Source organism: Kogia breviceps, chromosome 14 (assembly GCF_026419965.1).
Source record: "Kogia breviceps isolate mKogBre1 chromosome 14, mKogBre1 haplotype 1, whole genome shotgun sequence".
NCBI classification, from domain to species: Eukaryota; Metazoa; Chordata; class Mammalia; order Artiodactyla; family Physeteridae; genus Kogia; species Kogia breviceps.
Window position 1 is genome coordinate 55,534,016 of NC_081323.1, and position 16,134 is coordinate 55,550,149.

A 16,134-nucleotide genomic window follows, 5' to 3' on the forward strand; every position below is an offset into this window, starting at 1 on the left:
GTTGCGGAGCACAGGCTCCGGACACACAGGCCCAGCGGCCATGGCTCACGGGCCCAGCCGCTCCGCGGCATGTGGGATCTTCCCGGACCGGGGCACGAACCTGTATCCCCTGCATCGGCAGGCGGACTCTCAACCACTGCGCCACCAGGGAAGCCCCAGTGATTTTTGATGTTACTATTGTAATAGTTTTGGCATTATGTAGACATAATGCTATTGCATACTTAATAAATTGCAGTATAGTGTAACTATAACTTTTATATGCTCTGAGAAAACAAAACAAAAAAATTGTCACTTTATTGCGACGTTTGCTTTTTTTGTTTTTTGGCTGCACTGTGTGCCTTGTGGGATATTAGTTCGCTGACGAGGGATTGAACCCAGGCCCTAAGCAGTGAGACCACAGAGTCTTAACCACTGGACTGCCAGGGAATTCCCACAGTGTTTGCTTTGTTGCAGTGGTCTGGAACTGAACCCTCAATACCTCCAAAGTATGCCTGTGCATTCTTACCAGACATGTTCAGGGGCTCCTTTTTTCTACCTTCTTGCTAACACTAGCTATTTTTCTATTTGTATTATTATTATAGCCATCTAAATGAGTATAAAGTGGTATTTAATTATGCTTTGGGTCTGCATTTCCCCAGTGACTAATGATGTTGAGCATCTTTTCATGTGCTTGTTGACCATTTATCTTCTTTAGAGAAATGTCTCTTCGAGTCCTTCGGCCATTTTACAGTTTGTTTGTTTATTTATTTATTTATTTATGGCTGTGTTGGGTCTTTGTTGCTGCGCGCGGGCTTTCTCTAGTTGTGGCAAGCAGGGGCTACTCTTTGTTGCAATGCGGAGGCTTCTCATTGCAGTGGCTTCTCTTGTTGTGGAGCACGGGCACTAGGCACGCGGGCTTCAGTAGTTGTGGCACATGGGCTCAGTAGTTGTGGCTCGCAGTCTCCAGAGCGCAGGCCCAGTAGTTGTGGCGCATGGGCTTAGTTGCTCTGCGGCATGTGGGATCTTCCCGGACCAGGGCTCAAACCCATGTCCCCTGCACTGGCAGGCGGATTCTTAACCACTGCACCACCAGGGAAGCCCCAAAACCTTACTTTTAATAATACATAGAACAGCTAGACCGAAGATCAAAAAAACAAACTGAGTTCTTCAACAACATTATAAACCAGCTAGACATAACAGTTATATATAGAACACCCTGCCCAACAACAGTACACATTCTTCTCAAGTGCACATGGACATTCTCCAGGATAGACCATATAGTAGGCAATGAAATAAGACTTAGTAAATTTTAAAAGATTCAAATCATATAAGGTATCTTCTCTGACCGCATGGAATAGAACTAGAAATAAATAACAAAAAGAAAGCTGGCAAATTCACAAATACGAGAAATTAATTAACACACTCTTAAATGACCAGTAGGTCAAAGAAGACATCATAAGGGAAATTATGAAATATTTTGAGATGAATGAAGAAAAAAATACAACATGCCAAAACTTAAGGGATGCAGCAATAGTAATACTCAAAGGGAAATTTATGGCTGTAAATCCCTATATTAAAAATAAGAAATATCTCAAAGCAATAATTTTCTGTTTTAAGGAAAGAGCAAACTAAATGCAACAGCAGCCAAAGGAAGGAAATAATTAAGATTAGAATGGAATAGGGAATAGAAATAGAGAAATGAAGTGGAATGAAATAGAGAATAGAAAAACAATAGAGAATCAAACACACTAAAACTGGTTCATTGAAAAGATTAAAAATATTGACTAAACTTAGCTGAACTGACCAAGAGAGAAAGAGAGAAATCACAAATTACTAAAATCAGAAGTGAAAGTGAGGACATTCCTACTGCTTTTATAGAAATGAAAAGGATTATAAGAGAATACTATGAACAACTGTACACCAACAAATTAGTAACCTAGATGAAATGGAAAAATTCTTAGAAACACAAAACTATAAAAACTGACTCAAGAAGAAACAGAAATGTAAATAGACCTAAAGAAAAAGAATAAAAAGAATTAGTCAGTAGTCAAAAACCTCCTAAGAAACAAAAGACCAGGACCCAATTACTTCACTGGTAAATTCTACCAAACAGTTAAAGAAAAATTAACACCAAACCTTCTCAGACTATTCCAAAAATAGAAGAGGAAGAACTGCTTCTGAACTCATTCTATGAGGTCAGCACTCCTGTGATAACAAAGCCAGACAAAGACATCACAAGACTACAGATTAATATGCCATGTGAATGTAAATGTAAAAATCCTCAATAAAATACCAGAAAACTGAATTCAGCAGCTTATTACAATGATCATACATCATGACCGGTGGAATTTATTCCAGGAAAAAAATAGTGGTTCAGTATATGAAAATCAGTCAATGTAATATAGCACATTAGTGGAATAAAGGACCAAAATCAAATGATCATCTCAATTGATGCAGAAAAACCTTTGACAAAATCTTACATCCTTTCTGATTAAAAAAACACTCATCAGGCTAGAAGTAGAAAGGTACTTCCACAACATGGTAAGGGGCATTTATTAAAAAACCCACAGGTAACATCGTGGAAGACTTAATTACTTAATGGTGGAAGACTGAAAGCATTCCCCTTAAGATCAATAAGATGAGAAGATGCTCACTTTGATCACTTCAATTCAACATTTTACTGGAAGTTCTAGACAGAGCAATTAGGCAATAAAAATAAATAAAAGACATGCAAATTGGAAAGGAAGATGAAAAAATATCTCTATTCACAGGTGAGATGATCTTATATAGAGAAAATCGTAACGAATCAACAAATACCCAAGTATTAGAGTTGATAAATTCAGCCAAGTTGTACAGTTCAATATCAAGACATAAAAATCATCTGTGGTTCTATATATTAGCAAGGAACAATTTGAAAAGGAAATTTAAGAAAACAATTTCATTTATAATATTATCAAAAAGAATAAAATATTTAGGAATGAATTTGACCAAGAAGATACAATACTTGTATACAAACAAGTATAAAACATTGCTGAAAGAAATTAAAGAAGACCAAAATGAATAGAAAGACATCCCATGTTCATGGATTGGAAGAGTTAATATTATTAAGATGGCCATACTTTCCAAAGGGATCTACAGATTCAATGCAATCCCTGTCAAAGTTCCAAATGTGTCCTTTACAGAAATGGAAAAGCTGATACTAAAATTAATATGGAATTGCAAACCCTGAATAGCCAAAACAATCTTGAAAAAGAAGAACAAAGTTGGGGGAACTCACATTTCCCAGTTTCAAAAATTCCTACAAAGATATAGTAATCAAAACACAGAGATAGGACTTCCTTGGTGGTCCAGTGAGAAGGAATCTGCACACCCAATGCAGGAGACCCCAGGTTTGATCCCTGGTTGGGGAGCTCGGTCCCACATGCATGCCACAACTACGAGTTTGCATGCTACAACCACGAGTTTGCATGCCGCAACTAAAAGGATCCTGCATGCCTCAACTAAATATGCCGAAGTGAGGATCCCATGTGCTGCAGGTAGGACTCAGTACAGCCTAAAATAAATAAATAAATAAATAAATAAATAAATAAATAAATAAATAAATAATTTAAAAAACCCACAGAGATAGATATATAGATCAGCTGAATAGAACTGAGAGTTCAGGAATAAACCCATACATCTATGGTCAATTGATTTTTGACAAGGATGGTAAGACCATTCAATGTGGAAAGAATAGTACTGTCAACAAATGGTACCGAGAAAAATGGGTATGGACATGCAAAAGAATCAAATTGCAGCCTTACCTCACACTATATACAAAAATTAACTCAAAATGAATAAAAGACCTAAATGTAAGAGCTAAAAGTATACGTCTTAATAGAAAACATATGGGTAAATCCTCATGACCTTGGATTTGGTAGTGGATTCTTAGATATGACACCAGAAAAAAAAGCAAAAAGAAAATATAGATAAACTGGACTCATCAAAATAAACAACTTTTGTACTTCAAAGGGTACTATTTAAAAAGTGAAAAGACAATTCAATTGCACATGAAATGATGCTCAACATCACTAGTCATTGGGGAAATGTAAATCAAAACCACAAAGAGAAATATATCTCACCCCCTAGAACTGCTATAATGTTTTTTAAAAGGGACAACAATAATTGGTAAAGATGTAGAAAAATTGGAACCCTCTACGTTGCTGGTGGGAATATAAAATGATACAGCCTCTGTGGAAAACAGTTTGGCAGTTCCTCAAAAAGTTAAACATAGAATTATGATATGAACCAATAATTCCACTCCTACGTATATCCTTGAAAGAATTGAAAACATGCTTTCAAACAAAAACTTGCAAGTGAATGTTCATAGGAACATTGTTCACAATAGCCAAAAGGTTTAAACCACCCAAGTATTCAGCAACTGATGAATGGAGGAACAAAATATAGTATATCCATATAATGGGATATTATCAATTCATAAAAAGGAATTTAGTACAACAGGGATGAAGCTTGAAAATATTATGCTAAGTAAAGGAAGTCAGGCCCAAAAGGTCACATATGATTCCATATATATGAAATATCTGGAATAGGGAAATCCACAGAGACAGAAAGGAGATTAGTGGTTGTCAGAGGATGGGACAAGGGATAATGAGGAGTAACTACTAAATGGGTAGAGGGTTTTCTTTGGGGATGATGAAAATATTTTGGAAGTAGACAGAGGTAATGATTCAACAACCTTGTGAATATACTATAAACCACAGGATTGAACATTTTAAATGGTTAAAATTATGAATTTTGTTATGTGAATTTTATCTCAATAAAAATTTAAAAGGCACTCAAAACTTTCCCTAATTGATTTTTCTAATTGTAAAGAAATACATTCTTATTGTATTTAGCCAAACAATACAGAAGTCTATTACAAAAGAAGTTAATCATTCTTCTTGGGGCAGGGGCTATTGCTTGGCTGCTCAATACCTCCTCTCCATTTCTTTCTTACTAATACAACACTTGTATTATGGGGACCGCCTGACATGATGTAATGTGATGTGATATAATAATTGTGATCAGCTAAAAACTACATTTTCCAGCCTCCTATGCAATTAGGTGTAGTTATATAACTGAATCCTCATTCATGACATGTACGGGGAAGATATCTGGTGGGACTTCTAGGATAGCTTCCCAAACTAGGTGCAAATATCTCCTTCTACCTTCCGTGCAAGAATGTGGACATGTGGCTAGAGCACCTACCACCATCTTAGACCACAGGTGGACTTGAGGATAGACGCCACTGTTAAGAATGGTGGAACAGGGGGAATTCCCAGGTAGTCCAGTGGGTAAGACTCCGCGCTCCTAATTCAGGGGGCCCGGGTTCAATCCCTGATCGGGTAACTAGGTCCCGCATGCATGCCGCAACTGAGAAGTCCACATGCCGCAACTAAAAGATCCCGCATGCTGCAACAAAGATCCGGTGCTGCAACTAAGACCTGGCGCAGCCGAAAATAAATAATAAATAATTTTTAAAAATTGAAAAATAATAAGGCAACTTTCTTTAAAAAAAAAAAAGAATGGTGGAACAGGGACTTCCCTGGCAGTCCAGTGGTTAAGACTTTGCCTTCCAGTGCAGGGCATGCAGGTTTGATCCCTGGTCAGGGAGCTAAGGTCCAACATGCCTTGTGGCCAAAAGCCAAAACATAAAACATAATAAATTCAATGAAGACTTACAAAATGGTCCACATAGGGCTTCCCTGGTGGCGCAGTGGTTAAGAATCTGCCTGCCAATGCAGGGGACACGGGTTTGAACCCTGGTCCGGGAAGATCCCACATGCCGAGGGGCAGTTGAGCCCATGCGCCACGACTACTGAGTCTGCACTCTAGAGCCTGCGAGCCACAGCTACTGAGCCCGCATGCCACAACTACTGCAGCCCACGCTCCTAGAGCCCATGCTCCACAACTAGAGAAGCCACGACAATGAGAAGCCCGCGCACCGCAACAAAGAGTAGCCCCCACTCGCTGCAACTACAGAAAGCTTGGGCACAGCAAAGAAGACCCAACACAGCCAAAAATAAATAATTAATTTTTTAAAAATGGTACACATCAAAAAAAATCTTAAAAAGAAAAGAATGGAGGAACAAAAAGGCACAAGGAACCTGCACTGGTGATTGTTGAGCTGCTGCCATGCTAGATCCTGATTGTCTATTTCTTTTTTATTTATTTATTTATCTATTTGGCTGTGTCAAGTCTTAGTTGCAGCGTGTGGGATCTTTGTTGCTGCAGACGGGCTTCTCTCTAGTTTTGGTGTGCAGGCTCTAGAGTGCTCGGGCTTAGTTACCCCTCGGCCTGTGGGATCTTAGTTTCCCGACCAGGGATCGAACCTGTGTCCCCTGCATTGGGAGGTGGATTCTTAACCACTGGACCACCAGGGAAGTCCCTGATTGTCTATTTCTGAACTTGCTTTTTGTGAAGGAAAAATAAACAGCCTATTTTCTTATAAAATAATTAATTTGGATCACTATCTCATACCATATACAATAATGAACTCCAGAGAATTAAAAACTTACATATGAAAAATAAAACTATATGAAGAAATTGAAATGAAATATATTTGTAAATTTGGGATTGGGAAGAACTTCTTAAAAATCTTAAACACACAAATCAACTTTAAGGCAGATAATGTATTAATTGGATTATATAAAAATTTAAGATTTCTGTTCAGAGGTTAGCATAGACTAAACTAGGGGGAAATATTTACAGTGTATATACCTGGCAAAATTTATCTAGACTATTCTAGGATCTACTGCAAATCAGAAAACCACAGAAAAACTAAAATAAAAACGGGCAGAGGATATGAAAAGGAAGTTTTAGAAGGAGAAATAAAAATAGCCAACACATTTATTTAAAAATGTCCAATCTCGGGCTTCCCTGGTGGTGCAGTGGTTAAGAATCCGCCTGCCAATGCAGGAGATACGGGTTCAAGCCCTAGTCTGGGAAGATCCTACATGCCGCGGAGCAACTAAGCCCATGCAGCACAACTACTGAGCCTGAGCTCTAGAGCGCACAAGCCACAACTACTGAGCCTGCGTTCCACAACTAGTGAAGCCCGTGTACCTAGAGCCCATGCTCCACAACAAGAGAAGCCACTGAAATGAGAAGCCCGCACACTGCAATGAAGAGTAGCCCCTGCTCACTGCAACTAGAGAAAAGACCGCACACAGCAACGAAGACCCAATGCAGCCAAAAATAAATAAATAAATAAATATTTAAAATGTCCAATCTCACCAGTAATCACTTTAAATTAAAAGCAAATTAATCTGCAATACCATTTTATACCCATCAGATTAGCGTAAATTAGAAAATTTGATTGTAGTAGGTGTTAACTAGGCTTGGGCAGGGGGGCGCGGAATCAGAACCCTTCATTTATAGCTGTTGGGAGTGGTATACTGCTACAAACCTTTGAAAGAGTCTGGTAGTGCTTATGTATATATATCCCTATTCCCCAGCATTCTCAATCATGGATGAGTGTGTGTGTGTGTGTGTGTACACATATGTGCATACAGTAGAGTCTCATGCAGGTCCATAAAGGGACCTGTACACAAATGTTCACTGCAGCATTGTCTGTGGTTGTGGGAAATTAAGACAAGCTATACATTCATCCCTAGTGGAATGTACAAATAAAAGATGATAGATGCATATTCAGCATTGCAAACACTAAACAACATGGATATATCTTTTAAAACATAAGTAATAACACTGTGGGAAAAAAAGGAGTTAAAATGTAAGCAGAACAGGAGGTATAGCACAACAACATTGATGCAAATTTAAATAAAACCTTTACATATATAAAACAACATTACATGTTCTACAAGGATTCAATACATACCCAAACACGTATATGTCAAACATATGAGACAGAGGAGGTGCCTAAGAGAGTGGAGGGGAATGAGAGTGGGATTGGTAATAAAGTGGAAAAGTAAATAAAGTAATATTAAGTTAAATTAACAAAAGAGAAGTCTTACTGAGACCTATGATCACATTTGGTACAGTATTCCAAGGTGACATATTTACTGAATTCCCCACTGATGGACATTGAGATTCTCCAGTTTTTTGTGATTGTGGACTTTATAGTCAAATAGGCATAGTTTAAGCAGCTCTGCCATTTACTAACTATTCCACGTGCCCTGGACAATTATCTACTATCTCTGACCAGTAAGTAGTATGGTCATCGTGGTAATGTAAACTACTGAACAGAGCATCTGGCACACAGAACAAGCAGCCCACAGTGCTTACGAGTGCGAGAGACTTGTTGGAGACAGGCCTACGGGGCAGGGAGCTCCACTGGGCAGGGGCCAGGCTCAGCTTGCTCACCCCTGTACCCCACCAGCACCTGGGATACTGTCCACCCTTAGCGACTGTTCATTGAATGAGGTGGTTTCTAAGTCAGCAGTTTCGGGAATAATTTATCTTACATGACATCTAATGACCTAGCGGGGGCTTCCATGGTGGCACAGTGGTTGAGAGTCTGCCTGCCGATGCAGGGGACACGGGTTTGTGCCCCCGTTCGGGAAGACCCCACATGCCGCGGAGCAGCTGCGCCCATGAGCCATGGCCGCTGAGCCTGTGCGTCCAGAGCCTGTGCTCCGCAACGGGAGAGGCCACAACAGTGAGAGGCCCGCGTACCGCAAAAAAACAAAACAAAAACAAAAAACAAAAACATCGAATGACCTAATCAGGTTGCCAGTCACATTTTACATGTTTATTCAGCATCATTTGTAGGTGATTCCTCTTCACACAGAATGGTATGAGTGTCTTAAGTTTCAAGCCTCTTATCCTCTTATGTTAAGGCCAGAGGTAGTGGGAATCCCCTTTTCTCTATTCCCCGCACAAATAAAACACTCAAAGACAACATCTCCCAGATGATGAGTCAAAAATACTAACTTCCTCATCAAAAAGAATAAAAGACCTAGGAATAAACTTAACCAAGGAGGTGAAAGACCTATACTCTGAAAACTATAAAATAAGGATGAAGGAAATTGAAGATGATACAAAAAAATGGAAAGACATCCTGTGTTCATGGATTGGAAGAAATAATATTGTTAAAATGTCCATACTGGGCTTCCCTGGTGGCGCAGTGGTTGAGAATCTGCTTGCTAATGCAGGGGACATGGGTTTGAGCGCTGGTCTGGGAGGATCCCACATGCCGCAGAACAACTAGGCCTGTGAGCCACAACTACTGAGTGTGCATGTCTGGAGCCTGTGCTCCGCAACAAGAGAGGCCGTGATAGTGAGAGGCCCACGCACCACAACGAAGAGTGGCCCCCGCTTGCCACAACTAGAGAAAGCCCTTGCACAGAAACGAAGATCCAACACAGCAAAAATAAATAAATTAATTAATAAACTCCTACCCCCAACATCTTCTTAAAAAAATGTCCATACTGGGCTTCCCTGGTGGCGCAGTGGTTGAGAGTCCGCCTGCTGATGCAGGGGACGTGGGTTCGTGCCCCGGTCCGGGAGGATCCCACATGCCACGGAGCGGCTGGGCCAGTGAGCCATGGCTGCTGAGCCTGCGCGTCCGGAGCCTGTGCTCCGCAACTGGAGAGGCCACAGCAGTGAGAGGCCTGCGTACCACAAAAAAAAAAAAAAAAAAAAAAAAAATGTCCATACTACCCAAAGCAATCTACCCTATTGCAGTCCCTGTCAAAATACCCATGACATCTTTCACAGAACTGAAACATATAATCCTGAAATTTATGTGGAACCACAAAAGACCCCAAATTGCCAAAGCAATCTTGAGATTAATGAACAAAGCTGGAAGTACAACACTCCCTGGGTTCAGACTCTACTAAAAAGCTACAGTAATTAGAATGGCATGGTACTGGCACAAAAACACATAGATCAATGGAACAAAGTAGCTCAGAAATAAATCCAAGCACTGATGGTCAGTTAATCTATGACAAAGGAGGCAAGAATATACAATGGAGAAAAAACAGTTTCTCCAATAAGTGGTGCTGGGAAAACTGGACTGCTACATGTAAAAAAAGACATTAGAACATTTTCTCAAACCATTTACAAAAATGAACTCAAAGTGGATTAAAGACTTAAATGTAAGACCTGAAACCATAAAACTCCCAGAAGAGAACATAGGCAGAACACTCTTTGACATAAATCATGGCAGTATTTTTTTTTTAAATTTGTCTCCTAAGGCAAAGGTAACAAAAGCAAAAATAAATAAGTGGCACCTAATTAAACAAAAGCTTTTGCACAGCAAAGGAAACCATTGAAAAAATGAAAAGACAACCTACTGAATGGGAGAAAATATTTTCAAATTATATGACCAATAAGGAGTTAATGTCCAAAATATATAAACAACTCATACATCTAAATTTTTAAAAATCAACCTAATTTTTAAATGGGCAGGGCTTCCCTGGTGGCGCAGTGGTTGAGAGTCCGCCTGCCGACGCAGGGGACACGGGTTCATGCCCCGGTCCGGGAGGATCCCACATGCCGCAGAGCCACTGGGCCCGTGAGCCATGGCCGCTGAGCCTGCGCGTCCGGAGCCTGTGCTCTGCAATGGGAGAGGCCACAGCAATGAGAGGCCCGCATACCACACAAAAAAATTAAAAATAAAAATAAATAAATAAATAAAAATAAAAATGGGCAGAAGAGGTCTTCCCTCGTGGCGCAGCGGTTAAGAATCTGACTGCCAATGCAGGGGACACAGGTTCAAGTCCTGGTCCAGGAAGATCCCACATGGCGCAGAGCAACTAAGCCCGTGCACCACAACTACTGAGCCTGTGCTCTAGAGCCTGAGAGCCACACCTACTGAGCCTGCATGCCACAACTACTGAAGTCCGCATGCCTGGAGCCCGTGCTCTGCAACAAGAGAAGTCACCGCAATGAGAAGCCCGCACACCACAACAAAGACTAGACCCTGCTCGCCGCAACTAGAGAAGGCCTGTGCATAGCAACGAAGACCCAATGCCGCCAAAAATAAATTAAAAGAAAAAAATTTATTTTATAAATGGGCAGAAGACATGATTAGACATTTTTTAAAATTTGATATACACATAGCCGACATTAGCAATGCTCAACATTGCTAATCATCAGAGAAATGCAAATCCAAAGTACAATGAGATAGGTGTGAGCACCTCATACCTGTCAGAATGGCTATTGTAAAAAAAAGTCTACAGGGAATCCCCTGGCGGTCCAGAAACCACTGCTGAGGGCACGGGTTCAGTCCCTGGTTGGGGAATTAAGATCCCACAAGTCACGCAGAGCAGCCAAATTTTTTTTTTAAAGTGTACAAATAACAAATGTTGGTGAAGATGTGGAGAAAAGGGAACTCTACTACATTGTTGGTGGAAATGTAAATTGATGCAGCAACTATGGAAAACAGTATGGAGGTTCCTCAAAAAACTAAAAATAGAATTACCATATGATCCAGCAATTCCACTCATAGGTATATATCTGAAGAAAATGAAAACATTAATTTGAAGATATACTTGCACCCCAATGTTCACAGCAGCGTTATTTACAATGGCCATGATACAGAAGCAACCTAAGTGTACATTAACAGATGAATACATAAAGAAGATGTGGTATATTTTTACAATGCCATATTACTCAGACATAAAATAGAATGAAATTCTGCCACTTGCAACAACGTGGATGGACCTAGAGGGTATTATGCTTGGTGAAATAAATCAGACAAAGACAAATCACTTAGATGTGGTATCTAAAAAATAAAATAAATGAATATATGAAAATAGAAACAGACTCACTGATATAGAGAACAAACTAGTGGTTACCTGTGGGGCTAAGGACGGGGAAGGGGCAAGATAGGGGTAGGGAATTAAGAGATACAAACGACTATGTATAAAATAAATAAGTGGGACTTCCCTGGTGGCTCAGTGGTTAAGAATCTGCCTGACAGTACAGGGGATACAGGTTCGCGCCCTGGTCCGGGAAGATCCCACATGCCATGGAGCAGCTAGGCCCATGTGCCACAACGACTGAAGCCCGTGCACCTAGAGCCTGTGTTCCACAACAAAGAGAAGCCACCGCAATGAGAAGCCCGCGCACCGCAATGAAGAGTAGTCCGCACTTGCTGCAACTAGAGAAAACCCGTGCGCAGCAATGGAGACCCAATGCAGCCAAAAACAAATAAAAACAAAAAAAACAAGATAACTTAAAAAAAGACACAGACATACTAGAGAATGGACTTGAGGATATGGGGCGGGGGAAGGGTAAGCTGTGACAAAGTGAGAGAGGGGCATGGACATATATCTACTACCAAACGTAAAATAGATAGCTAGTGGGAAGCAGCCGCATAGCACAGGGAGATCAGCTCGGTGGTTTGTGACCACCTAGAGGGGTGGGATAGGGAGGGTGGGAGGGAGGCAGACGCAAGAGGGAAGAGATATGGGAACATATGTATATGTATAACTGATTCACTTTGTTATAAAGCAGAAACTAACACACCATTGTAAAGCAATTATACTCCAATAAAGATGTTAAAAAAATAAAAGAAAATAAATAAGCAAAAAGCATATATCGTACAGCACGGGAAATACAGCCAATATTTTGTAATAACTTTAAATGGACTATAATCTATAAAAAATACTGAACCACTATATTGTACACCTGAAACTAACATAATATCGGCTATATGTAAATCAACTGTACTTCAAAAATATATGTAAATCAACTATACTTCAAAAAAATACTAACTTCCTCTACATAGAATGGTCTGTTTATGCCTCGTGAGAAAACGAACACTGTTTAACACAAAGCAAGTCATTTTATTCTCACTTTATGCTTGGTTTACTTGTCTACCAAGTGGGGATAAGACCACCTGCCATAGAAAGCATTTTAACAACTAAGCTAGATCCTGTGAAAGTACCTTGGAAAGGATAAAATTATATAATTAGTAATTATTTAAGGAATGCAGTTATTCTTATTGCTCTTTCAATTAGTAATCTGTGTTTGAGGATGGAATTCATGTGAAAGAACCAGTCAGTTCTTCGGGGACAGCCTTTTTCCTGTGTTCCAGCCGTGCGAGTGCTTTGTGCTAATTGCCTGTGGGGGACAGAGATCCCCTCTTGGGTCCTGCAGAATGAGCCAGAGCGAGCCTGGCTTCCAGGTGGCAGAGCCAGCACTCCTCAGAGGGCCAGGGCCAACCCCAAGGTTAAAAGCCTGTGCTCTCAGCTCGAGGGCAGGGGAGCAGCCACAGAGCACAGCCACCATCCTAATTCCACACTCTCTCTCCTACTTGATCCACCAAGTACTGGTGACAGTGTGACAGATTCAGGTGGAATCTTGAAGCCAAAGGTATGTTTCCATAGAAAATCTGTAGACATTTATTAATGGAGAATCCAGGGTATGGGAAAGAGAGGCAAAGAGGGAAAAAGGTAGAGAAGGAAAGAGCAGTCATGGGGATCAGAGAAGAGAGAGCGTGTGAAACAGCCTTTTACAGGGGCTGATTTTGGATTCTTCCTACCTGGGAAAAGTTGGAGGTGATATGGTATTAGGGCCCCAAGCACATTTGTAACCTTCTCTATCAGCTAAGAGAAGAGATAGGAAGGAAAAATATTTAAGCTGCACAGGGGAATTGTAAAACTACAAATTAAGAACTTGTATTGAATAAAAGTCATCTCTAGAATGTCTAGGAGAGAAGCTGGAAAATTTTTATCCTGACCCCCCCCCCAAAGACACTTTTGTGTGCACATTCAAGTCCTAGGAACAGAATACTCCAACAGAAAAGGGTCATAGCAGACTTAGGGACAGCCCAGTGCCCTTGGTCAGGCAAATGTCTAAACACGAAGTCTCTAATTCCTTTTTCTCTTGCCAATATTTTATCATGCCAAAATCTCAGAATGTATAATCACAATTTCTCTTGCTTTTAATTTAAGCCTGTTTTTGCTTTTCCTCGGTAAGGTGAGCAGCGGTGCTGCAAGCAGGCATCTTTGAAATCACACCATATAGCAAAGACATTCTTTAATCACTTCTTAAATGAGCTAACACCTTGGCCATTTTCCATAGAACCTATTTCCTCCTTATCCCTCTTCTCTGAAAATCTGCACATGCTCCATGTCTTTTAAAAAATGTCTGACAGGGGACTTCCTGGCTGTCCAGTGGTTAAGATTTTGCCTCCCAGTGCAGGGGGTCTGGGTTCGATCCCTGGTCGGGGGGCTAAGATTCTACATGCCTCGCGGCCAAAAAACCAAAAACATAAAGCAGAAGCAATATTGTAACAGATTCAATAAAGACTTTTAAAATGGTCCACAACAGCAACAAAAAAAAATCTTAAAAAAAAATGTAAGACCCTCCAATAAGGAACTTCCTAGGCAAGACAGGGCAGAAAGCTTCCTGGACCTAACGTCGAGTGCTCCTCTCTCCGGTTTTCCCTTAGGAGACCCGCTGCAAACTGCCCTCAGCTTGCACAGAAATGTACCCTCGATGGAACACCATGCTTATCCAGCCTTTTCCAGTCTGAGTTTTTGGCGGTAAATTTTTATATGTATTTGATGTACTGCCATGCATTTAGCCTTCTTTTAATTTTATAAAATCATATGCTCATTAGAATTACCCCCTTAGACAGCCTGATAGTCCATGCATCCAGAATTCTTTTTCCAACAGTAGCATCAGAAATCAATTTAAGAGAGCTTGGTTGGATTCCCTGACGCAAACATCAAATGTAGAGGTCCCTTCAGACATCGTAGATTCCCTTCACTTCCCTTTATGAATCTTAAATTTTAATATATTTTTTCAACTGTGCTGCTCTTAGGAGTAATAATTTCCATAGATTTACTATGAACTATGTCACTTTTTCTTTTATTGATCCTATGTTTACCTCTTTTAAGATTCAAACTCCCACATCTCTAATTCTTGAATTCTAAGATTCGGGGGTAGAACTCCTGTTCACCCCATCAAATACCTGAAGTCCACCTTAGACTTCAACCTTCTAGACAAATTTTGTTCTGTTATGTGGCTCTTGCCTGCCATACTGCCACAATGTTCACACTGAAAACCTTATCTCCAATTCTGACCAAGTCATCATGAAAAGGTTAACTTAGACCTTAGATGCAAGATAGGCACAAACTGAGCTCTCAGGAATATCACTGTCAACTGTCTCCCACATAAATGAAATATTTTAAAATAAAACATATATAAAAACTTTTCTGCCAGAATCAGGAATTCAGGATTAGGTTTATTTATTTGTTTTTATTTTTTATGATTCCCCTTTCTTTTATTACTCAGGCTAATATTAAAGCAAGGCTTGAATTCTGAGAACTTGCACCCACATATGGGGAGTGCTGACAGCTCAGGAGCAGTTTCCATGATAGGAGAAAGCCAACTCCAAATTCCGTATTTGCTGTGGCTAATCCACGAGTGGCCAATTGAGAATTGTGGTAAAATTTAGGGGAGGAATGGGCAGAAATCTGGGCAAAGGTGGGCAATTACCACACCCAGGATTATCTTTAAGAAGCAAGTCTTGTCTGCTCTTCTCAATATCCTGAAAGTTCAAAACAAATTTACAGACAGGCCAAGATGGGAACCATCTATGCATACATGAGTGATTCCTAAAATTCTTTCTGTAGCCAAACAAACTCCATCTGGGTGCTCCTAAATTGCACCATACATGACACATCCTCTGAGTTCAGTATTGTCCTTTATAGGCTCCTCTTCCTGATCAATTTAACAGTCCAGATTACAAGAGAGCTAGGAACCAAGTGGAGAGACCCTTTAAGGGTGGAAAACACCCTGAAGAGCAGTCAAGTTGCTGAATTCAAACTTGAAGTTACATTCATGATTGCTTGGGGATTTTGTCAAGATCAGACCAAGCATCTAGCTGGTATGGTATTCCCTCCTGAACTTTCTGAGCGCCTGGGGTCAACAGCCTCCTACTATATACCCTTTCCTTTTTCTGTACTGACTGGTATGCATAGAGTGGGGACCGAAAGAGTCCCCAGCTGAGCAGACACAAAGCATCAGCCACCCAGAGACCAGACAACTTATGGAAGAAGATGGGCCATGTCTGTCTGTGTTTCTTTCCCCTAGGGGTACAAGAGGACAAGCACTTCTAAGAGGAGGTAGTGAGATGGATACCAGGAAGAACAGAAATATGAGCTACCAGATTGGTACCTCAGTTCCTCAGCTCCC

At 40.5% G+C, this 16,134-nt stretch overlaps 1 protein-coding gene across 9 annotated transcripts in view; it reads left to right on the forward strand.

Moving 5' to 3' along the window:
• Nucleotides 1–16,134, forward strand: part of LOC131741734 (zinc finger protein 75A-like) — a 64,483-nt gene that overhangs the window by 31,079 nt on the left and 17,270 nt on the right. For 3 of the 9 annotated variants that reach the window (XM_067014023.1, XM_067014022.1, XM_067014024.1), the window contains exon 7: nucleotides 14,384–14,477. The exons of 3 other annotated variants lie outside the window; for them this stretch is intronic. In XM_067014023.1, coding sequence (XP_066870124.1) covers nucleotides 14,384–14,467 — 84 coding nt within the window. In that variant the 3' untranslated portion in view covers nucleotides 14,468–14,477. Of the gene's footprint in view, nucleotides 1–14; nucleotides 528–6,909; nucleotides 7,201–11,905; nucleotides 12,240–14,383; nucleotides 14,478–16,134 lie in introns of those variants that run through there. 3 more of the 9 variants (XM_067014018.1, XM_067014021.1, XM_067014019.1) reach the window with 3 other exon arrangements.